The following is a 25,343-nucleotide window of genomic DNA, read 5'->3' as shown; positions in this document are numbered from 1 at the left end:
GCAATGTGTGTAATCTTTTTTCTGTGCTTGTATAAGCTGCCAATGAATCAAGACACTGTGTCAAGGCAAATTACTGTATTTGTATTAGGTATTTCACTTGCTTTAGTCCAAATAACTTTAGCGTATACTGACATCCAATATTCAAATATGCAATATAAATTTAATTTGCAGTCTCTTGCATTTCTAATGTATGGGAAATTTTAAACAGAGTGCAACCATTTTAAATATTTATAAAAACTCAGAGGACTGCAAAGTTATTGGGTATTATAATTTGCTTCATACATAAACATGACAGCAAAAAGGAAAAAAATAAGAAAGTTCTACCGCATGGCTTTATTTTTAAAGGTTGTTTGAAAAAAGTTTCAATATTAAACAAAAAAGAGTTTATCAGAAAGACACCTGAAACTTCACAGAAGGCAGGATGCACAAGCAATAAAGGGGAAGAAGGGAGCTCTGGGAATCCTCTTCAGAGAGCAGCGATTTGGGACATGAAGTTGCACCTCAAGGGCTGCTCATTCCCTAAAGCATGGCAACTAAACTGAATGAGGCTTTTTTCATGCCCTTGTTGTGGTTCATCCCAGCCAGCAGCCAAGCCCCACACAGCCACTCACCCACTCACTCACTCCCCCAGCCAATAAGACTGGGAAGAAAATCAAAAGGGCAAAAGTGAAAAAACTCGTGCGTTGAGATAAAGACAGTTTAATAGGGAAAGCATAAGTGTAGGTTGCGGGGGTTCTGGGGTCCAGTCGGGACGGCCGGACGTAGACGGTGACGGATGGAGACGAGAGATCTCTATAGGCAGGTCTTGGGACACAGTCGGTTTATTGTAAAGGGCGTGGGTATTGAGGCACTGCTCAGAGCTGGTAGACTCAGCTCTGAGCAGGCCCAAGAGAGCAAGAGAGTAAATGGGTGAGAGAGAGAGAGTGTAAGAGCAAGAGTAAGAGCAAGAATAGAAGTGGAAGTGAGGAATGTCTGAAGTCCTGGTTACAATACAATAAATCATCTTCTGTACTGAATATTCTAATTGTCACTAACCAATCTAATACAAGATACAAATCCTATAGCATTTACATACAGCCTATAAGAGTTCTTATATTACCATAGAGTGTTACATCTTAACTTCTAAAAACTACTCTTTGGACCCCTTCTGCTGAGCTAGTAGGGTCTGCTCTGACCCTTGGACCTGTTTGCAAGCAGAGGGTATTGTTCCATCAAGAGGGGATTACTTCAGTCGGCCATACCATTGTTTTCTAGTTGTTCAGTAACTAAGACCTGGTATTTCAAAAGTGGCTTTCATTTCGATGTTGCCTGTAGTTTTCATATTCCCAAAATCTTTTGTCAGGCAATCATATTTCCAAGGCTTTCCTGTTTCATCTTCCCCAACATCTCCCCCTTTTCGACGGACAATTAAGATATTAGACATAGTCTTACTTGTCATTTTTTGCACACACTGAAGTATACAAGGTACTGCTACTAAAACTATAATTATTACTACTAGAATAATCAAGCCTATTTTACAGAGTTCCCTTAGCCAGGGTGCAAAGCTCCAACCATCAAACAAACTGTCTAGCCAAGACGAGTTATCTGTTGTAATTTGGTTAGCTAGGTCCCTTAGGTTTTGTCTTTGGTTGATTTACAGGTAAAGCTTCATTATAAAAACAAAAACAAAAGGTTAAAAGCAACATGCATCTACACAAATAATGCTAAAACTCCATTCTTTTCTCAAGCTGTTTCTGGCAGACAATCTTCTCTCAGTGGTTCTGCCGAGTTCACATTTCAGTGCCGGCTTCTCGGCTTCCACTCGTGGGGTCACTGGCTGAAGTGGAACAGACAGTGGGCTTTGATGCGTGGTACAGCTTCACGTTCTTTGCTGGAATCCACTTGGTTCCTTCACCTGTGGAGAGACATGCAAATCCCTTTCCCCACATTATAAGATCATAAGGTCTTTCTATTTTTCCTGATGCTAAATTCTTAATTAAAACTGGAGGGTGCTCTTTCAGTTTTGCTTTTTTGTTGTTTAAGAAATGTCTGAAGATGGGGGGATCAGGCTCTTCTGCAGAGCTATTCAAAAAATTATAAACATACAAAGCCTTATTCAACCTCCTTTGAGGTGTATCCTGGGCTTCTCCCCCTTTCTGTTGATTTAAAATGCGTTTTAAAGTTTGATGTGTTCCTTTTAGGGTACTTTTTGGCAGTTGTTTAAGATACGGTGAGCAAATGCCACTGTATCTTACAGCACTTTTTAGTTCTTTAATTTGGAGAGTGGAGATGGGAGCCCACATTTTAGGACTGTCAGGCTGTTGGCTAGTTATCACAGGCTTAGTTAATAGACTAAGACTTTCATCTTTATAGATTTGGGGTCTTATTTCATGGCAATCTGTTAATTTAGAATAATCTGAGCACTTTGGAGGATTTTTTGATTCAGAAGGTAGCGCTGACAAACTTTCAGAACTCGTTTTCTCTTTCTGGGTTGCAAGATCCCCGCCGCTTGCCGGCGGGACTCTGGGGCTTATTGCAAACAAATCTGGCTGCTTTTCAGAGTTTACTTGTGTTAGATTTAAAGCATCAGCTCCGGCAGAGGGGCTCTCCGTCTCCCCTGCCACTGGAGCTGCATTATTGCTCTCGGTTCCCCCCTTGCTCGCGTCTTCTGAGGCAAGGCTGCGCTGCGCGGAGGGATACGGCTGTACGGTGTCGGGGGACCCCGGCGGGGGCGGCTGCAGCGCGGGGATGGGACCCGGCAGGGCTGATGATGGCATGGCAGAGTTCGGGAGTGGTGCAGCCGATCTCGGTGGCGGCGGGCGAGGAGGCGGGGTGGAGCTGCGCGGCGGAGTCGCGGGAGGATGCGCGGCTGGTCCCGGGAGCGGTGCTGAGGTTGGAGAAGTCTGAGCGGACGGATACCACTGGTCCGGGAGTTGCAGCAATGGCGCATGCGCGTGTTGCGTCATCAGGTCCGCGCGGTAGGCTGTAAGGGCAGCAGTCCGTGTGGCGGGCGGTTCGGGCGGAGCGAGAGATGGCAGGACTGCAGAACCAGGGGCTGGGGCTGCGGTCGCGGGAGGCAGGAGGGCTGGTGGCTGGATCGCGGCGTGCTGCTGCTGGAAGCTTGTAGGCTGGGCTGGGGTGGGTGGTGGTGCCGCGGGAGACGGGGCTGCAGTGCCGGGAGACGTAGCTGGAGCAGGGGCAGGTACGGGGGAGACTGCAGACATCCGTGCAGGCAGCGCGGGCACCGGCATCAAGTGGCTCGCGGAGCTGGGGCGCTCCCAGCGCAAGCGATGGTGTGCCGGGATTGGGGAACCGCACAGAAACGGCAGGAGGAGCGGAAGTAGACACAGGCGGCTGCTGTGGCGAGGGGCCGGGGGACCGCTCGGGGCGTGCTGTGTGCGCTTGAACGGCAGGGTGGGGGGGTAGGGTTCCTGCAGTAACGTGCACAGGGGGTGCCGGAGACAGCAGGACAGCCGTGGCCGGCGCTCTGGGCACCAGTGTTTCGGGAGCGGCAGGGGACTGTGAAGACGCAGCAGCGGCGGACGCAGATGGAACAATGGCTATCATCGGCGCCGTGTGGGGGGGGGGGACCTGGGGGGCTGGAAGAAGGGTCGCCGCTTGGCTTTGGGGGGGGCCGGCTATAATGGCAGCCATGGCCATAACCGGCGCGGCTGGGGGAGGGGTAACACCCGTAGGTAGCAGGGGGGTAGGCGCTGGCCCCGCCGGGGGTACCGCCGGGGGGCGGGGCCACCATGATGTCAGCAGCGGGGGGTGGGGTAGCAATGACGGCAGCAGGGGGGGGTGGAGCCGCGGTGACGGAACCGGGGGGGGGGGCACGGGGGGGGCAGGGGCAAGGGGCGGGGCCGCGGAGACGCTGGCACTGAAGGCGGGGGCCGCGGGGGATGGGGCAGCGGGGGCCGCGGGGGATGGGGCAGCGGGGGCCGCGGGGGATGGGGCAGCGGGGGCCGCGGGGGATGGGGCAGCGGGGGCCGCGGGGGATGGGGCAGCGGGGGCTGCGGGGGATGGGGCAGCGGAGAGGAACGGGATGGCGGGAGGGGCCGTAGGGTCCGGTGGGGTGGCTGGGGCCGGGGGTAACGGGCGCGGGGGGCCGCGAGCGCGGGGGGGCGGGGCGGCGCGCGTCAGCCGGACCGCGGGTATCGGAGCCACGGGGTCCGGCGGAGGGGCGGGGGCCGTGCTCCGCTGCGGGCTCGCCACGGCAAGGGGCGGACTCGCAGCTGGAACCAGGCTCGGCGGGGGTGACTGCTGCGGGCGGCGCCACCGCAGCAAACAGCTCTACCAGCGCTCTGCAAGCTGGGAGCAGCTGTGCAGCTGCCATATCCCGGTAGGAGATATTATTAAAGAGCTTAACTCCAACTGTGTCCCAAAAGTCTCTTGTAAAGACGGCTGAACGGTCAGCATTTGGGAAATTAAGTCGGGTCCATTCTAAAAGATTTTTTAGCTCGTGTTTAGGCAACTGACTAGGACCAGAGCTTATAAGTAAATGCTTAAGTTGCTTATAGAGATCTCTGTCATGGGCAGAGTGGGTTTGTCCCATTTTTTTAGACCAGTATGATACTCACTTAGGTGATGTCGCAGGAGCAGCGTCCTTACTCAGATGTCTGTCGTGGGGGGCTGGCCAGGCACTCCACTCAGCACTCAGGACGCCGCTTTTCGGTCCTTTCCCAGAGCTCCGGTTTCAGGCGTCGCTTGGCAACGGCTTTCCGTGCTCAGGACCTCACGGGTGGGTCCGCACTGAGCTCCAGCGCGGGCGGTGCTCAGCACTACTCGCCTGTGCTCGGGGGCGTGCGGCAGATTTCCCTCCGCAGAGCTCCGGTCAGTACTGCTTAGCAGCGTGTCCGTGCTCGAGGGGTGATACGGCAGACCTCCTCAAAGAGCTCCAGGGGGCCGCTGCGCAGCAGTGGCGGCCCGTGCTCGAGGACTGCCAGGCAATTCCCTCCAAGAGCTCCAGGTAAACCCTGTGCTCGAAGGCTGCCTCAGCAGAATTACAGAGCTCCAGCTATTACGATGCGCAGCATCGGTATGCCGTGCTCACGACACGTTCTAGGTGGCTATAACTGGTCTTTTAGTTACCGTCCATGGAGAAAAGTCCTACAGATGGAGAAAGCTGAACCGGGCGTTCAATCACGTTGTGTGCCAGGCTGCAGGTGCTGGGTGTGGGTTCGGCAATCACGGTGGGCGCCAGACTGTAGGTTGCGGGGGTTCTGGGGTCCAGTCGGGACGGCCGGACGTAGACGGTGACGGATGGAGACGAGAGATCTCTATAGGCAGGTCTTGGGACACAGTCGGTTTATTGTAAAGGGCGTGGGTATTGAGGCACTGCTCAGAGCTGGTAGACTCAGCTCTGAGCAGGCCCAAGAGAGCAAGAGAGTAAACGGGTGAGAGAGAGAGAGTGTAAGAGCAAGAGTAAGAGCAAGAATAGAAGTGGAAGTGAGGAATGTCTGAAGTCCTGGTTACAATACAATAAATCATCTTCTGTACTGAATATTCTAATTGTCACTAACCAATCTAATACAAGATACAAATCCTATAGCATTTACATACAGCCTATAAGAGTTCTTATATTACCATAGAGTGTTACATCTTAACTTCTAAAAACTACTCTTTGGACCCCTTCTGCTGAGCTAGTAGGGTCTGCTCTGACCCTTGGACCTGTTTGCAAGCAGAGGGTATTGTTCCATCAAGAGGGGATTACTTCAGTCGGCCATACCATTGTTTTCTAGTTGTTCAGTAACTAAGACCTGGTATTTCAAAAGTGGCTTTCATTTCGATGTTGCCTGTAGTTTTCATATTCCCAAAATCTTTTGTCAGGCAATCATATTTCCAAGGCTTTCCTGTTTCATCTTCCCCAACACATAAGCCATGCACACAAGCAAAGTAAAGCAAAGCAAAGCAAAGCAAAGAATTAATTCCCTGTTTCCCATGGGCAGGCAGGTGTTCAGCCATCCCCAGAGATGATGCAGGGCTCTATCACCTGTCCTGGTGACTTGGAAAGACAAATGCCATTACAAATGTCCCCCCACTTCCTCCTTCATTCCCTCACTTTATATACTGAGCATGATGTCACATGGTCTGGAGTATTGCTCTGGTCAGTTGGGGTCACCTGTCCAAGCTCCTCCCAAACTTCCAAGCACCCCCAGGCTACGAAAAGCAGAAAAGGCCTGGGCTCTGTGTAAGCCCTGCTCAGGAATAACAAAAACATCTCCACCTTATCATCACTTTGGATTTGTGTTCAGCACAAATCCAAAACACAGCCCCATGCCAGCCAGTGTGAAGAAAATTAACTCTAGCCCAGCCAAAGCCAGCACAGCCCAACAAATCAAACCACTCCTGTTTGCCCACCTGGCACCATGCACCCTCCCAGACAGAGGGAGTCAGAATGATGGATGGATGACCATGGGTACCCTCCTTGGCTCCAACTAACTTCTCTTTGAGCTTTGCCAAGTATCATTAAAGAATTCAGCCTTCAGGCTGATCTAGTATATATTGGATAATTTTAAATCAGCTGAGCTATATGCGGTTTCTAATTGTAATCACAGCCCAGCAGCAGGTATAATGCCACTGGCTTTTTTTCCTGACTTGAGTTATTTATACATGGAAAGCAGTTCTCATTTCCTTAAATCTTTTGGAAGAACTAAATGGCAATCCCGATGGCTCCCTTCTTTAAGACAATAGAGGTAGATTGGGGCACTAAGTGGTAAAAAGACATCTTCATGCAGCCTAACAGAAATGGAAGAGGAACAGGGTATGTTTGGATTCTTTTTCAGCATCTAAAGAACATGCTAACAAATAAGAGACTCAGGGAACCCAACCAAGTTCCTTCAATTTGCCTGGTTCCTATGCTCAGTCTAACGCTTTGTGATTTCAGGACATCATGAAAAACAACAACAACAACAACAACAACAAAAGTGTTGCATCAGGGATTACTGCAACAAGCATATTTCAAACCAGGAGTCCCGTGGAAAACGAAGTATATATGGACAGATTCGTGGTAGATGTTTCAGAGATGTTTATTTCTCCAGCCGCATGGCCGGGGCTCTGCTCAGGAACTCCGCAGTCACGGGACCCCAGGGTCCTTGGCCACACCGGGGAACACAAACCAACCAATGGGAAATGAGACTGACCAGGGGCAGGGAAACCCCGTGTCTCCCCCCCAGGGCCCATCTCCCAGGGCTCCATGGCAGGGGGAGGGACCCCAACATCTCACCCGTTTTATTTTAATAAAAGGAGAATGAAAATGACTGGATAACAAGAACAGTTTCAAGACAAAACAAGCCACCCTCCTGAGTCTTTAAATGTCCAATCAGATTCTGTGGAACGTCTTAGGGCTGACACAAGGGAGACAGAACTCTCCGGGCATGCTTTGTGGGGAAACTGAGGCAGGAGAGGGTTTAATTTCTTCCCTCCCTCTTTTCATCCCCCCCTCGGCATCGGAGAGGAATTGTAGGGAAATGGAATTGTATAGAGAAGCCATGGGGTGAAAAATGGATTAGGAATAAACTGGGGATAGGGTAAACTTAGGAAGGGGTTTATATTGGGTATAGGGTAAAAGGGGGAAGTAGGCTGTGAGTAGGGAAATTGCTGGGATGGATATTGTTTATAATTTTGTGCATAACGGCTGCCTTTGACGGGAATATCTCCAGGCCCAGTAACATTTGCTGCTTGTAAACCCTTCTTTCCTTGCACTATATCAAATTGTACAACTTCCCCATCTCCTACACTTTGCAGGTAATTTTTAGGGTTATTCCTTTTAATGGCAGTTCTATGGATGAATAGATCTTCCCCTGTATCATCTCGTGTTATAAATCCATAGTTGTTTTTGACATTGTACCATTTCACAGTTCCTGTGACTTTCGTGGCTACAACTCCTCCTATCACGTGCTTGCGTGTTCGTCGTGGCTGCTGGTCCCGCGTGGCCGCCGCCTCACCGACTCCGACGTCTTGGCCAGGCCCCCGCGTTGCGGCTGCTCCGCGCTCTCTGAGCGGCACTGCTCCGGCGCGTGTCTGGGCTCTGCGCGGCCCCGCATTGCCATCGCCGCTGGCTCCGTGCCCTGTGAGCGGTTCCGCTCCGCAAACTCCATGCTGCTTTGAGTGCGGCCCTGTTTCGGCTCGGTGCTGTGCGGCTTCTCGTGTCGCTGTGGAAACCGCCGCTTCCCCCTCCGCAGGGCTCTCCGAGCCGTGTGCCCAGAGCGGCCTGCCACGCCGATGCCTGGTTCCTGGCTGCTCGTGGCCCACGGCACCCGCGGCGCCTGCGATATCGATCCCTCACTCGCGGCCGCGTGGCCGGGGACCCCGAGACAGGGATGGGGTCCGCGATAAGGTGCGCGCTCCCGAGGGGCCAAGCACATCCAGCACAGGCACCTCCGCCGGCACGGCTGCAGTCATGTGCTCCCGGGATGGCGGCCGTGCGGTCTCGGCCACGGGATAAGTATGAGCCTCTGCTTTAGGGGTAATGGGGCCATACAAATGCTCCTCAAGAGCTTCCCTGATTATAAGGTATGCACGGCAAGCTTCTCTTTGATCCCATACTTTATCCCATATCTCGTCCCAGAAACACCCCTCACAAGATACAGGAGGTTCGATATCAAAAAGTAAGTCTCGAGAAATATAGGAGAACCTTTTGAAAAGCCAGATGAAGAAATGTTCTAGATCTCCCAGTTGCATTACTTTTTTGTTTTGTTGTTCAAGGATTCCTTTTACTTCTAGATACATTTTTTTCTGTGGCTCAGAGAGCCCCATTTCCCACGATTCTTCCATCGTCCAGAGAGAATATCCTAACCAAGATGAGAAGAGAGAGGTCTAGAGTGGTTATTTTACTCACGAATCTTCCTCAGGGATCGGTATCTTGCCCGCATTCATCCATGAAAGGACACACACTGGTGAGAAACCTTTTGCCTGCACTATATGTGGAAGAGCATTCACAACAAAAGGCAATCTGAAGGTTCACATGGGCACTCACATGTGGAACAGTACTCCTGCAAGACGAGGCAGACGACTTTCTGTAGATGGCCCCATGACATTTCTAGGAGGCAATCCTGTAAAGTTCCCAGAAATGTTTCAGAAGGATTTGGCTACGCAGTCAGGGAATGGAGACCCGTCCAGCTTCTGGAACCAGTATGCAGCTGCACTCTCCAACGGCTTAGCCATGAAGACCAACGAGATCTCCGTCATCCAGAATGGGGGCATCCCTCCAGCACCGGGGGGCCTGGGCAACGGTGGCAGCTCTCCCATCAGTGGCTTGACAGGAAGCCTGGAGAAGCTCCAGAATTCAGAACCCAACGCACCTCTAGCTGGTCTGGAGAAAATGGCAAGCAATGAAAACGGGACTAACTTCCGTTTTACGCGTTTCGTGGAAAACGAAGTATATATGGACAGATTCGTGGTAGATGTTTCAGAGATGTTTATTTCTCCAGCCGCATGGCCGGGGCTCTGCTCAGGAATTCCCCAGTCACGGGACCCCAGGGTCCTTGGCCACACCGGGGAATACAAACCAACCAAGGGGGAATGAAGCTGACCAGGGGCAGGGAAACCCCGTGTCTCCCCCCAGGGCCCCTCTCCCAGGGCTCCATGGCAGGGGGAGGGACCCCAACAAAGAAGAATTGTGTTCACACATTTACCCTTAGAAACAGTAGCACAGGAGTGACTGTGCTGAGTCAGAACAATGGTGCATCTACTCTAACCCAACAGTAAACGCCACTTTAAGTAAGACCAGAGCAAGAATACAACTGTTTACTTACCAGCTCTTTACGTACCAGGGTACTACAATGTAATTTAGCAAAATGAGTGGCTAATGATCCAATATTCAGTTCTGCATATCACTTCAAAGTACAATGTTGGTAATGTGCAAGTGCAGTGAGGCCACAGTCAAAAAAACCCAAGTCACAGAAACTGATTGAAACAGGCATAAGATATAGGCCGTTAACCAGGGGTAAAATGCAAATCAGTGCTTCCCCCCTCAAAAACCCCAACAAGTCAACAAACAGAAAAGGTCATAATAAATCAGAGGATAATTGGAATTTCTTAAGAGCAGAATTCTCATCATTATTATAATGCTAGAATATGAGTTCCCTACTGTTCTTGCTATAATGAGCTGCAAGAAAAGAAGTGTTAAGAACTTTTCTCGTCCATTAGACAATTATAAATTGTTTTATTCAGCTGTTAAATTACTTGATGCAGTGAAACATAATATAAGAATACACAAGATATATTGCACTACCCAGGAATGAGTCTCTGGAGGACAAGAAAAGGGGGGAGGCACTTGGAACTACCTGGGTTCTTTTCTAGCAGACCTTGTTGTGGCTCAATTACAATTGGGAATGCTGTTTTATGTTACTTGTGGGCTAAGATGAAAAGTAAAAGGTGAGGTTGTGTTTACTACTACTCCATTAGTGAGCTGTAGCATCAGTTACACACTGCCTGACTGGACCCAGGGCAACAGGAAAATATTGAACCATTTTGTTCAGAACCAGGAGATGGATGATGCAGGATGGGGCCAGGTGTCTGCAGAGGGTAGGGATGAAACACTCAAAATCATTCCAGAGAAGCCCTAGATCCAGAGTTTCCATCTCAGCCAAGCAGGCTTTGGGGAATTTGTTAAGGCTTTGATAACTTTAAATACAATTCCTAGGAAAATAAAGGCAACCCTATTTTTCATTTTGGCCTGGCAGTTGGCAAGTGACCCAGCAATTCATAAAAAGTCAGTTAAATAAACTGGAATGCTTCTAAATACTCCAGTCTAACATGTTTAGAGGTTTTGACTGCAAGTGAAAAAACACAATATGGTTACCTGAGCAGTGGAGTTTGGCTGACAGAAATAAGAGGAAAACTTATCACCTGGCATCACAATCAAAGGAGAACATACATAAAAAAGTGTCTTCCTTCATCTCCTTTACCACAACATTATTGATCTCTTCCAAAAATACAGAACAATATGAATCTTTTACAATATCATCACTGTGGCTTCTTGCTCAGTGGTAATTCAACTAGAAGTTTGTGAAGAAAAGCCAATATACGAACTGAAGCAGTCCTGTACTTTGCCATTTTTATCAGTCTTCAGAAACAGACCTTTTCAACTTCAACAATGGAAAGTATCACTCAGATACCAAATTTATCACACAACAAGTATAAATGATACAGAAGAACATAATGCAGTACTCTAAAAGTGGAATCAATATAGTCCTCAGCAATAAAAAATTCTTCTGTAATGAACAAAATAAAGAGAAAAATTAACTATATCTGAAAAGCAGGGGCAGAGTCTGTACCATCCCACATTCCACCTCAGCAGGAAAATGATAGATTATATTTGTCATGATATGATTTAAGACTTATGCAAGAAATTCAGAAATACTTCCACAGACTTATGCAAGAAGTTCAGAAATACTTCATTAGACTGATCTTTTTTTGTCACAATCCTCTTACATTTAGTTAAAAAATATATAATGTTTAGTGAAAAAAATACATTATAAAGAAGTAAGAAATGCAAGTATACATTCCACTGTATTACTAATTTTACAAACCACAGCCTTATAAGAGCTATCATATATAAGAGAAAGACACTTCACTGAGTACAAAATCAAGAACCTAAAATCATAAGCAAGCCTTCAGTTAAAGAATTTTGTTTGCATTTATAATAATTTCTCCTTCCTTTGCTCCATCTGTCTGTGGGACAGGATTTTTGGCTTGTCCAGATGGAATATAACAATACTGAGATACTTGTGAAAAAATAATTGGGAGAAATCAAGTTTGGGATAATAAAATAAATACTTTGAATTTACAAAGTTCACTTCTTGTTAAATGAAAACTGCCTACTACATTGTCTCTGCAGGTGCAGCAAGGCCCATTTCTGGCAGCATTACGGCAGCTCAGCCCAATTAAAACAAATGCAGTGAGCACAGCAGCCCTCGGGTGACCTCGCTGAGGACCTCGGGGTATTCCTGCCAAAAAAAGCCTCACTTGCAAGGGCCATGTGGTTTGGCAGTGTACACACTGGAGTAGCTGCTGATGGGAGCAGGAGGAAGCAAGTAGCACGTTTGCCTCAGGAAAGCAGTGTCTTTCCTGGGACACTCAGAGAACTCAGAGAACACAACAGTGAGGAGCCCTGGCTTTTGTCACTTGCGGGTGAGCAGCATCTCATCACTGCAGCTCCACCAAGCCAAGGGGAACATCACTTATAAGCAGGTTGGTTTACAGTTTGTACGGTGTTTGGGTAATGCTGCAAGACCTGGTCAGAGATTTCTTGCAATCTGAGCAGATCCATTTGGCTCCAAAGTGACTGAGATTGCTTCCTCTACACATTGATCCATTCCCTTTTTAAAACATGATGACTTGGGAGATGTGCAAGCTCCTATTTGCAGTCTTTTCCATACTTCCTACAGCAGAATGGATTATTTTCAGTTCCTTTTTGCATTTTTAATTCTCGCCTGTCTCTGATTTTTCCCTCTGAAGGTTTGTAGGCATATGTTACTACAGAAGGGGAAGTCAGTTGCTGATTTTTTAGGAAGAGTGAAATCACCCACAAGCCAGTACTGATGAAGTTTATGGTTTTTCATTTATTTCCCTTACTGATCATTCAAAGTTTCCTTTGGTAACAGGTGCTTGGCTGTGGCCTGATAAAGTCTCCTGGGCTTCTGGGGAGCTGTGTGACTCTGTCATTGACAGAGGTGTTCTTCAGTGCTTCCTTGAGGGGTTTCTTTCCCATACTTAGATGCAAATAAACACAATCCAATTTTAAGCAGATCAGCTGATAAACATCAGATGAGAATCTGTCATCCTCCATTTTAACTTCCTGGAAAATGACTAGTAACTCAAGGCTTTCCTGCCCAGCAATCAGCAGTCAGTCGTATAAGCACTTCCTCAATTAGATGCAAGCTCACGATCAAAAGTTAAAAGTCCACCAAAAAAAAACCCCCAACTACGAGAACAGATTTCAGAATGATAATCCTTATGCTGAAGTGCATAATGCTACTGAAATATGTATTCAAAGACCATTCCTGCATAAGTACAATAGCTGCTCAAATTCCCAGGGAAGAAAATGATTTGTATAAGATTTTGTTATCCAGTGGCAGCAACTTTTTTTTGCATTTTTCTCTTAAATAGCATATACTGGCTATCACTGTCATTAAAAACATACATTTTTAAAACCCCTTAAGCCACCGTTTCTGCTTACTCTCTTTGAGGATGTACTAGCTGGTAGCATGGGAACTTTCATCATATATCAATTAGTAAGTGAAAGAGAACTACTGCACTTGTTAATTTACTGTTTTCATTAGATGGAGCTGAACAGCATTAACACTGATGAGCCTAATGAAATGAATATTATATCTCAGTGGATAGTCTGAATCAAAGACAGAAAACTACCTGCAGGAATTTTCCACACTGAATTTTGAGTGGAAAACCAGCTCATACACTCACACACACAAATCCACCAAAAAATTCCATTAAAAAAATATTTAATTTCTTAAAAGAATTTGGGAGAGATAAAATTTACTTTACTGAACAGAGTGAAAGTGCTGTTTTTCTGCTAAATTTTTCATTACCTGCTTTGTATCACTTGTCCCAGACCCTCACTGTTAGGGGACTTGGAATGTGTCTGTTCCCAGTGCCCCCGGCTGTCAGGCTGCGGTTATGCAGCCATCCCTGGGAACACTAAAAAATGTCACAACACATGAAAACTGTATTAACTTCCCAGCAAGGGGAAACAGGAGGGACACTTCTTTTTGCTTATCATCACTTTTGCTTCCAGTTTGCATGAATCAAACAGTGATGTCGGCAAAAGGACTTGAGAGCTTCAGCTCGTATTGAGGGGGGACTTGCACACTTCTGATTCAGCTCGTGGGCTCATGAAGGCCAAAGGATGTCTGTGTTTTTGGAATAATACAACAGTATGGAATCCCTTCAACCTTTATTACTTACTCAAAATACAAATTATTGAAATTTATTCTCTTTTGTCACTGCAGAAGGCAGAGTGATATCGGCTAGAAATGTATGTTTACAAGGTAAATGATATTTGACTATTTCTGAGCAGGTGGCATCAAAAGAAAATTTGAGTTAAGTGAGACAGAGGGAAAGATTGTTAAAAGGGGTAGAAAAGGTAGGAAAAACCTCCTCACTGCCTAAAATTGAGAAGCAAGACGAGCAGAGAAGCAGTGAAAAACAGAGGATGGAGTGGGTCTCCAGCCAGATTTGGAGAAACACATCATTCTTAACTCCACATGATTAATTCCAAGCAGTCATGAAAAAATGCAAATCCCTTGCCCTAAAGGCAGAGGTAAAGCAGAGCAGTTCTGCCTGATAATACCAAAAAACAGTTCAGGGAAAAGAGTAAGAATTCCACCATTTACTTGCAACTAAATCTTGCCTATCAACCATCCTTGACAGAGGCATGATTTAGACTATTTCTGACCTATCTGAGGCATGGGCTAGAAGCTGTCAGGGTTGCCTTGGCTGGATGCCAGGTGTCCACCAAGCTGCTCTTTTACTCTCCTTCTCAGCAGGACAGGACAGAGAGAAAATAAGATGGGGAAAAACCTCTTGTGTCAAGATAAAGGCAGTTTATTAAAGCAAAAGCAAAGGTCATGTGCAGAAGCAAAGGAAAATGAAAATATTTTTTCTCTACTTCTCATCAGCAGATGATGTCCAGCTACTCCCCAGGAGGATGGCCTTCAGCAATTGCTCTGGAAGACAAATGTCATAATAACAAATGTCCCCCCTCCTACTTCTTTCCCTTAGCTTCTTTTGTTGAACACATTTCAAATGGTACAGAACATCCCTTTGTTTAGTTTGGGTCAGCTGTCCTGGCTAGGTCCTCTTTCAAGATCTTTCCAATCCTGAGCCTACTGGTGAGGGGAGAAAGTTGGGAAGACAGCCTTGATGCAGCAGTAGCCAAACCACTAGCATGTTATCAGCACCTTTCTAGGTACCCATACAACCCACAGTACTGTGAAGGCTGCAGTGGGGAAAATTGACTCCATCTGAGCCAGAAGCAATACACGGTCATCACCAGATCTGCAGAGGAGTCTCTATGAAAGAGACCAGCTCAGCTGCTTAACTAATGCAAATTAGTATCGCTTCATTATCTTTATAGAGCTCTGACAAATGTATATCAGCTGAAGATCTGGCTTATTCTGTCTTGTTCTGCTTCAAGCAAACACGCTCCTTTTATCTCTATTTTAATGCAAAGCACCTAATAAAACCTTCATTTTGACACAAGTGGGCTGCATGAGTGAGAGAGAAAGCTGATAAGCTTCAACAGTTGGCAACAAGATCGTCAACTAATGAGCAAAAAAATCTGAATCATGGTCTTCCTCTTCCAATGGCGAATATTTCTACTAATTGATGTCAGTAACAGAGGCCTTGGAGAGGGACTGGTTTGGGTAGGAGATGTAATTCTGCTGGAAAGAATTACAGACTGTAAGCCCATCTTCAAAGAGCCATACAAAGAGACCCAGGTATTTCTGTCAAAGCTTTCACCTGGACTGATGTGAGCTGCAGAGCCACAACTATTTAATACCATGCTATCAATTGCTGCATTCCCACAACATCAATCTACTCTCTTCTTGACCCACATGCCTCTTCCTGAGAAGCGAAATGCCTTGCCAAGAACTCAGATAAGAGGGAGGGCTTGGGCAACGTGGTCGCAAGTGGGGCCTACGCGACCTCCTGGCAACCACCAGGAAGCGTCATACTGACAATTCAACCCACCAAGCTGAGTTCCCGGGATACCCAGTAAGAATACCTATGCTGAAAGGGATGTTCCCAAGACAGTTAATTTCCCTGTGAGCCATATATGACATCCTATCAACATTTAGTATTTAATTCTAGGGCTCAGGCTGGGCTGTGAGACAATGAGCTAATGACTCAGGTGCCATGGGTAAACCACCAAATGTTTCCTTACGTCCTCAGATTCCTAAATACCTTCCAAAAAATGGGCTCCAAATCCTCTTTTCTACTCTTGGGAGAGCTCTCATCCTTTTTTCCTTGGCAGAGACAATCTGCCATACTGACAGTTCACTTTGCAGTCCATTCTGGGCATGAGTAATGCCTTGCTGAGCCTAGAGCACCATCCTGCTAATTGCCACCATGGGAATGGGGAAAAAGAGAAGATCTAAGAGGCTGGCTTCACCCTTCTCAATTTCAACACACATTTGTTGTCCAGTGTGTTGTTCGATGTAAAAAAATTAGAAATTCTTAATAGTAAGAGCCACTTCAGCTTCACATTTTCTTCTGTATCCCCAAAGCAGTGCAAGCAAATGCTCAGCTGATTCAGGTGGTCCTAAACACCTGCTGCAACCCCTCTTGTGCCCTAATTCCTAGCACGAGCCTTTGCAAAGCACAGGAGGCAACCAGCTCTTCCCCCATTGCAGAAAGCCAGGTGGTGATTGCTGAAGCAGCGTGGATGCTGACGGAAGAGTGAGTAAGGCTTCAGATAAATAAAATCTATGTTAGGATTTCAAGCATCCCACACCATAGAAGGATCCAGGAATCCTGCTAAAATGACACCACCCAGTTGATATTTTTCAGATATTTTTGAGCTCCATTTCCTTATCACTTTTCTAAAGGCCAATTTCTTTGTTAACATGTAAAAGAGTATTTGAAAAGGTCTCATAGCTATGTCCTATATGATAAAACAGCTAGTGGTTTGCATGACTGATTTAGAGATTGCTTCCATCTGCAGTATTCTAAATACCATGTCTCATTTCAGAAGAGAAAAGTGGCATAAATATGTGACTAAGTGACATAAAAAATTTGACACCTAAGGAATAGCATTTTTTGTGTGATCTCAAACTTGATAGAAATGAAGCATATATTTTTCATGCTAAAAGATACTAATCTGGACATTCTGCAGAAATGGGGCTGCCCCATTGACATTTACCTGAGGAAAAATGATACACAAATTCTGTGTGTGGACAAAATAAATGCATATTCCCTTCAAACATTGCCAGTGACCTAAAATTAGTCTGGAATCATAATTTAAATAGAATTGGAAACAGAAATTAGTTCCAATTAAACCAAAATATTTTTGATGTACCCAATGTGTGCAATAGGAGTTTTCTTTCCAACAAAGTAGATTAGTAGTGAAAATACAGGAGAAATTCTCACAGCAAAACTTTGTAAACAGAAGAAAACAGTAATTTGTTGTCTCATAAGAAAAGGGAGTCCTATGAGAAAGAGGATTATCCTCAAATTTTTTTAGAATCCAGAATTCTCTGTTTTGACCCCTCAAATTGATGGCAGCATGTTACTAAGAATAAACCTGTATTTCTTGAAGAAATTACCACAACAACAATGAAACCTAAGCACAACAGTGAGTATATCCAATATGCATGTATATTTGATTTTCTTGTTCACAAGCAAGGCTGGAAAAGCCTCATCCACAGAAATGAAAGAACAAGGGAAAAAAAGCATTTTCTTCCCCATATTGCATTAATATCTGAACTTCATGGGGAGATGGGTCAAACTGAATGGCAAGTTAAATTTTACAGCAGCAATGCAAAACAAACACAAACAAAGCTAAAATTGTGAATATATTGTATCATCTCATGTGCTTTGGTGTTGTTCAGAAAAGCCTGGGGAAGTATTGCTGGGTAGGTTCTCAAATGTGCATCTGCCTGCCTTATGGTTACTCTGGACAGGCACTTTTCCAGCCTGTTCACAAACATTTCCTCTCTTTCCTGGAAATGCTGGTGAAAACCTGACTGAGGATTACAATAGGGGTCTTGGCATTACTAACCAGAATTAAAGGATTGCTCTACATGCTGGTTGTACTTGTAGTTTATACATCCCAGAATGGTACTTCCCCTTTTCCAGACCCACATGCAGCTCAAAATACATTATATTGTCAGGATACTCCCTGGAGAGTGGCTCTGTAGAATAGAATATTCCAGTTGGTGATGCTGTGCTTGATGCACCCCAGGATGTGGGATGCCCTCTGGACTTCCAGGGCACGCTGTTGTTTTGTGCTGAGACTGCTGCCAACCAGAGCCCCCAGATTCCTTCCTGCAGGGCCGCTCTCCAGACACTTCTCTCCCAATTCATACTTGTGTCCAGCGTCACTCCATCTCAGGTGCAGAATCCAATATTTTGGCTTGTTAATTATCATGCCATTAATGATTGCCTAGGGCTCCAGTCTACCTAGATTGGAGACTGGAGTCTTGTGCTTTCCATTCCCTATTAGTTCACTTGACTATATCTGGTTATAGCATTTTCCAGTTGTTCTGACTACATGTGCAGATTTTTTCAGATTATTTCTCCATTTTCATCTATTTTCTGCCTTGCAGCATAACTATTGTTCTTCTGGCTTTTTTTTTTTCTTAGTGTAAGCACCCTATCTGTTCCTTCACCTAGACCGCTGCTGACAGCAAACTAGAAGGCAAAATCCTGCAGAGCTGCATAAATATATCTTCCCCTTTTGTCAAGAAAGTGCTGAAAAGTATTTCTTGAGCACAATTTTGCTTGCAGGTTAGGGTTCTTTCATCTAAACCATGATTCTGTAGCTGGCTTGTGAATATAATGTTAAACATTGTGAAAAGCCTTACTAAGAACCAGGTATAAAATATTCACACTCCCATTCTACCCACAAATGCCATTATTCCACTGTAAAAAGAGTTACTTGGATCTGTGAAGAACAAGTTACAGGCTAGAAGTTAGACAAGAAGAGAGTTGATGGCAATTCCTCTCATAACTTTCCGGTTACTTATGAATGTGTTGCTGAATTCTCTGTTCCAGAGTCTTTCTGGGTATTAAAGTTATGTTGAGTGGTATGTAGCTCCCTTGCTTCTCCTCACCCTTGTTCTCTCTGAAGAAAGGGGGGAAAGCAAAAATGATGAGATCAATTTATGGCACTTCATCCATTCCCTTTGTGGATCCCCAGAGCTGGTTGCTGCTGGCTCCCACGCATTTTTAACGTGTGCTTTTTCTGTCAAAGAATGGAGTTCATCAAGTCTGGAAGAGCTACAAACATCTTCTCTATCTAAGTATCTTATTTACCTCTAACTGAGACAGAGGGTTTATTGCTGGTATTAACTTTGCTAATCTCTCTTTCTTGCTGCCTCTTCTACTAATGATTGAAAGGTAACACTGCCTACCTTGTTTAATAGTTAATTAAAATACCCAAACCTTCTGCAACACTTCTTATCCTTTATAAAATGTAATGATGGCAAATATTTCCTGAAATTCAATTAGAAATTCAGTTTACAAAAATTCAATACCATTCATAATTGCAAATGGTTCAGGCATGCAACAGAATGAATTACTGTCTATTGTGTTTCCTTTAAATCCTGGTTAACCTCTTCTGCTTCTAAATTGGAAATAAAAGCAGAGACATGTAGAATGAGAGTACCCTCAGAATATCAATATAAATTGACTGAAATACGTTGCTGAGGATGCAACTTGCATGTTAAAAAAATCACTTCAGTTGTGATACTTAACTTGAAAGTGGAAGAATAATTCAATAATGGTAATGAAATTTCATCTTCTTAAACTGTTATTAAATGTTATGTAAATCATTGTTAATTATATTCAGTGCTGAAAATAATGCTATGTAGATACTGTTTCATTGGCAGTGAGCACAAGAAAGACAAAATGATGTCTTTTCTTGCCATACTGGTACTGGAAAAGGGGAACTTTGACACTTTTTGATGAGTAGAAAGATATCAAACCTCAAGGGAAAAGTCAGCCCTAGATAAAACAAGTTTTTGATCTGGCAACTTCTAAAAGGCAATTTGCACTTGATCTGACTCACATATTAAAAATATACAGTAGACAATTAATTCAAAGAGTAGTGGCTTTGCAAAGTCTTATTTTTGAAAGAACTCACATTCCCAGAACTAAATTAAAATGCACTTTTAGAAATACACAAGTTGAAAATGCTATTATCTTTAATATTTGAGGCCATGCTACCCTCCTTCCCTAATTTTTGCAAAAAATCCTTGTTTGAAGGACTGGAGGAAAAGTTTAACTCAACTACTGGGGCATTATGTTAGCCTTTATTAATAAAGGCATTTGAGTGCGTGCTCAATTCTCATTTAAATCAATGAAGGTTAAGTGTTTTGGTCCAGGGCAAGTCTGTGTTTACTTCCCTCCATGAGCCACCCTCAGTGTTTAATAATAAAAGAACTCTAGAAGTAACTATTACATATTTTAAAAAAAAATAGAGAAAATAGTCTGTAGCTGTATAAACACTTCACTTGTTTCTCTGAAGATTTTGTGTAATTAGTTTGCAGTACTTGGTGAAAATGGTGTAAGACAGTGGAGGAGGAGGAGAGAGAGTGGTTCCTTATTACTTGAGTTGTGATAGAAAAATTGCTGCAAATACTGGGTGTGAGGACTGCAGGGCTGTGCCATGCTCTGCTGAGGCACCTGCGGGGCCTCTGCTTCCATCTGGAGGGGAATTGGCTACCAAACAAATACTGTCCCCAGAAAACAAACAACATGCTCTCCCACAACACTGCATTAGTCCTCAATACATCAAGAGGCAAAACCAATAAGGTATGACAAAGTGCAGCCTTTTAAGGAGAGGTGCAGTAGGAGGAGATATTAACAGTCAAGGTTAGGAAAGTAGAATGAAAACTTTTAAGGACAATTCACCCATTCAATGAAGCTGGAAGGCTGGGGCTGCTCAACTTGCAGCTCTCATCAAAGCTTATACCAACTGCAGTGAGCTAAGAATTGGAGCGGAGGCCCCCAGTTGAGGAGAGCACTCAGTCAAATCCTTAAATGTTTTGTTGACGAGGGCTAGGTTGAAGGATGTGCTTAATGTGCAGGTGCCAGTGCTCATAGGAACAGAATTCAAAATGCACGTCTCACAAGGACTGCAGTGAGAAGTTTCACATTTGCTTTCTGCAGAGGTTCTGCTGGAAGAACCTTCTGCACATGGTTTGCAGAAAGGCAACACAAGCAGTGCCATGACAGTGACAGGAAAAATTATGTATCATTTAAATAAATACATAAAGCCACTTATCATGTACTCTACCTGCAATCCCAATTGAGAGAAATCCAATGGAATACTGGCATCATGTGGCAAGTTGAAAACACTTTGACTATTCTTTTTTGTCCTTGGACTAATACAGAACATGCTGTGCTATAGGGCAAGAAAACAACTCTTGCCTTCAGCTTATAAACAAATCATGAGGTACAGATAGTTTAAAAATTATCTGTTGGACAGAAGAGACAGAGAAGGAAAATTGATGTAAACTATGCCTTGACACAAAAGTACATGGGCCACTTTAGCATGTGTGAGGCTATTTTACCTTCTCTGCCTCCTCTATGACAAGAACTTACCCAAAGGCGCAACCAAAATGTGTCCTTAAGATGCTGAACATGCTCAGACAGGAGTAAGCAGTGCCTGCATTCTTAATAACTTTTAAACTAAGGTTTCTAAATAGTCACTTCTCAGGAGCCATTGGCTAAAAACCAATGGTCCAGGGAGCTGCAGCCATGGGAATGTCCCCACTGCTATTTGAATACCTACAGCAATGCACTGCACTGCAGTTGTACACCCTACTGTCCCCTCGCTTCTCTTCTCTCTCTCTCTTACACACACACACACGCATGCTCAGAGTGAATCTTGCACTGAGCATCGTCCCGACTTCAACAAGACAGGTGCTCTCACAAAAGAACTGGTGCTGCTCAGGGTCTTAAGTCATGGTACTGGAAAAAAGGAAATTCTTTGTGAATGAAAAAGATCAAATCCAGTGGACTCTGATCTTTTCCATAGGGGGGAATCCAGCCATTATTTTGTTATATAAAATATAGGCATTGCATTACACTTGTTCCAGCACCATGTATGGGAAGACTGAAAAGGACTTTTGTAATGGAAATGCAAGACTAAGAGCCAATTTTTAGCCTCTGCATTTGCAATATGAAGCTTTTCCAACTAAGTACCAGGATTATCAAGTTTCTTGAAGGAATTTCTTTCAAGAAAGCAGCTGCCAGTAGTTGAAATCTGATAGGATAGTGCTTTAACTTGGGAGATACACGATGCTTTTCTACAGCTTAAGGGCAGTACAAGTGTTTTGAATTCATATTTTTGGATCCAATAATTTATCTTAGATCAAAGAAATCAGCTAGTAATATGCCCTTTGGCACTAAGTAATCACTTCTGTATCTTTGTAATATTAGATAGGATGCTGTACTTGGAAAAAATACATTGCATACACTGCTGATGCTATTAACCTGGTGAATCCTGATAAGTATTATTGTTTCCTTTTTTTGACTTGGTATAAATGAAAAGCCATTTTACATTCACTTGAAAATATCTACCAGCTCAGAAAGAAATGCATTCGCTTTTGGCTGTCGTCTTTAGATCTGTGATTAGGTGATAAGGCAGAGACATACAAGCTAATGTATTATTTGTTTGCAATTAGGTCAAAATTAATTTTTCAGCACTCTTTTTCAGTGAGAGCACAGCTTGAAACTTCTCAGTTTGTTGACAGTAAAGCAGTGATACAAACTCTCAGCAACTCATCTTTCAAAGATTACCTATGAGAAACTATGCTGAGGCCAAATATCAGTATATAGTTTCAAATTGAATCTCTTATCTTTCAGATTTTGGTTGGGCATTGGTTCTATCATTTCTACACCTCAGTAGATCTTCACAGTAATCTCCAAAGAGCAAGCATGTCAAATTACACAACAGTTAGAGATTAAGCAGACATTGTTCTGTTAGGAGACAATAGCCTCTTCCTTAAATTCCTGGGAAATGTATCATCATAGTGTTCCATCTTACCTTTACTAGACAAAAGATTTTTGGAGCTTTGCTTTTTAATGTAGAGACAATTCCAGTTTCATGAAATGGTTTTAAAAGCCTTAAATGGAACAAAACCTGTGTGTGAAATTTCATTAGTGGTACAAAACTGAACTGTGCTGAGATGGACTGTTGGCTGCAGTTACTACGTTTAATCTAGCTAGTCTCCTCTGAGAAAATGAGGATAAATACTGCCAATAAAAAGAAAATGTGAATTGTGCTTTAGCTGTTTGGTTCAAATTTAAAAGCAATCAACACAGTTGGGGGGTTTGGTACAACAGAAAATGGTAATGGTGGATATAAACCACAATTCAAAGAGATACATCTTCAATAAACTCAAGCACCTGCAAAAGGATATGAAATTATAATTAGATGCTTACTTTTTTCTTTATTTGTGTGTTCACTAGCCTGTTTGGGGTACTTCTGCAGTCGGTTCAGGTTTGCCTTAGCTGCTGCTGTCATCAGCATTAATTAAAGAGCAGTTCGTTTTGTTCCTACTCAGCAAAATCACAATAAAGTGTAGTCTAAGATATGTCTCCACAACTGCAGTAATTCACGTTTTGCTACAGTGATATTAACAGTGTGCAGCTGCTGTGGGATGTAAGATGCCTTGTTCACAGTAAGTTTCTGATTAGTTGGCCATGCATGATTAGCTAAAGTCTGAACTGTCCGACAGGAAAGGCAAAGCAGACACTTCCTTGAGAGATGCATTTGTGTCACTTTGTGTTAATAATCTTATCCTTGGTATTTACACACCTAGTATGTCTTTACAGCTGTTATCAAACCTTTCATCTCAGCACCACTCACTTTCCAGCCTAACCCATATTTTTTGCCCTCTGGAAGATTGAATGAGGACAGGAACATTGCAGAACAGCTACTCGATTTGCTTACAGCAATGTCCTCAAAGCTGTCATTTGAGGAACAGCCTGGTCCTTTATGTGCCAAAACTAGGGGGTTTGCCCCCCTTTTTTTGAGGATTTGGAGAAGGGCCAAAGATTTATAGAGATTCTGCTATAAGGTGACAGACATCTGTAGGCTGTTATCAGAAGAGCAGCTTCCTGCTGCTGCTAACACACATTTGTAACAGAAAACTGTCCTTGCCTTCAGCTATTCCATACAACACTGCACATTGGGAGTAAAGAGAAGACTGCTCTAGAAGAAGAAAAACAAGAAGAAAATATATAAGGGGTTATTTATCCAAACACACAAAAAATATAAACCTATTTTTTTTATTAGACTCACCAGCATGCTGAGCTCTGAACTGTGTAAACCAGGGCTTCAGTCAGAGGCTGCAGGAGGCAGAAATGGACCTTGACTGCTGCTCATGCCATGGGATGCAGCTGCTCATCCTGCTAATCCTACTGCAGGAAAATTGACTGAGCACTGTGGTGTTCTCATGTGGGCAAAGATGGACCTGTTTATACCCAAGTTAACTGGATGGCTGGGGCTAGAGCCTCAGGGTGGGACCTCCACAGCAGGACCTCCACAGAGAGGTACCAAGTGGTAATGGGGTGAGGCATTGCTACAGAGGAAAAAAAAAAAAACAGTGGAAACCAAGAAACACAGCAGGAGCACGTGGACAGCATTCAGCATGGCAGTGATTGACAGTGAGCTGGAGATGTCTACTGATGTTGAACAGCCACATTCCCCTAAGCCACCAAATTAACAAGGTATACACAATTTGAGGAATTTCAAAGGAGTGGAAAAGGTAGCATGCCCTTGCTTGAAAGCCAGTGAAGACCAAAAGCAGACATGCTGTTCAGACATTAAAATATCTAGAAAAACTGTAGCTGCAAGTTTTCCTTTTTTCCACAAGGCAGAAGTTTTAGAGAATGCAACGAGAATGCAAACTTACACGCAGTTCAGCTACAGAGAATTTTTTATTAGTTCCAGCTCCAGCAGAAATATTTCAATGCACACCCACAAGGAAATGCTTGGAACAGTAAGAATTGAGGCTGTCATTCAAAAAATCTCTCACTGCCAATTCTGCTGAGTATCTTCACGTGATGGGGAAAAAACACCACAGGAACTGCTAAAGATAGAGTGTTGGGAAAGACAAAGACCTTCACAAGAAGGCAGAGCAGATGGATAGACTTCAGAACATTCTTCATTTCCCACTGCTGAGAAATATTAATATTAAAAATCACTCCTCCACCTCTGCCCAAGGTTTTGACATTTTTTTTTCTACAGAAGAAATAAACCTTAGTGACTTATACAGTTACATGTTTTCTGAAGAAGGTTAATGGGACCTCTCAGCTTAACTTCTCCCTGTCACCTCTGCTGAAGTCATCTGAGAAGAGGAGCCTGCGAGGTCTAACCTGTTTCAAATTGCAGCTACAACAGACACACAGAGACAACCCTCTTCGCACATCACTTTCTTTATGCTGAGCACCAGGTCTCCAGGGGTGGTCTGGACATTTGCCTTGCTGTCCAGAAGAGGAAATTATAGTTGTAAACAGTTCCATTGAAGAAAAAAGGTGTGGCAGAGGTGCATTGCTGAAAAATGGTTAGGAGGAATATGCTGAATCCTGACAGTTCTCAGCTCGGTAGGAACCTGAGAGCTCCTTTTGAGAAAATTATAAAAGTCATCATAAAAGACTTCAGG

At 44.3% G+C, this 25,343-nt stretch overlaps 1 protein-coding gene across 1 annotated transcript; it reads left to right on the top strand.

Moving 5' to 3' along the window:
* Positions 1 to 6,726: 6,726 nt before the first annotated feature.
* On the top strand, positions 6,727 to 11,905 carry LOC125324088 (sal-like protein 1). Its single transcript, XM_048299636.1, has 3 exons — positions 6,727 to 6,742; positions 8,832 to 9,358; positions 11,822 to 11,905. The coding sequence occupies exons 1-3, from the start codon at positions 6,727 to 6,729 to the stop codon at positions 11,903 to 11,905; spliced, it is 627 nt and encodes a 208-aa protein (XP_048155593.1).
* Positions 11,906 to 25,343: the final 13,438 nt, after the last annotated feature.

The sequence above is a fragment of the Corvus hawaiiensis genome, chromosome 3 (assembly GCF_020740725.1).
Source record: "Corvus hawaiiensis isolate bCorHaw1 chromosome 3, bCorHaw1.pri.cur, whole genome shotgun sequence".
Classification (NCBI taxonomy): Eukaryota; Metazoa; Chordata; class Aves; order Passeriformes; family Corvidae; genus Corvus; species Corvus hawaiiensis.
Note: the sequence above shows the minus strand (reverse complement) of the source record. Positions and strands in the feature narration are given on the sequence as shown.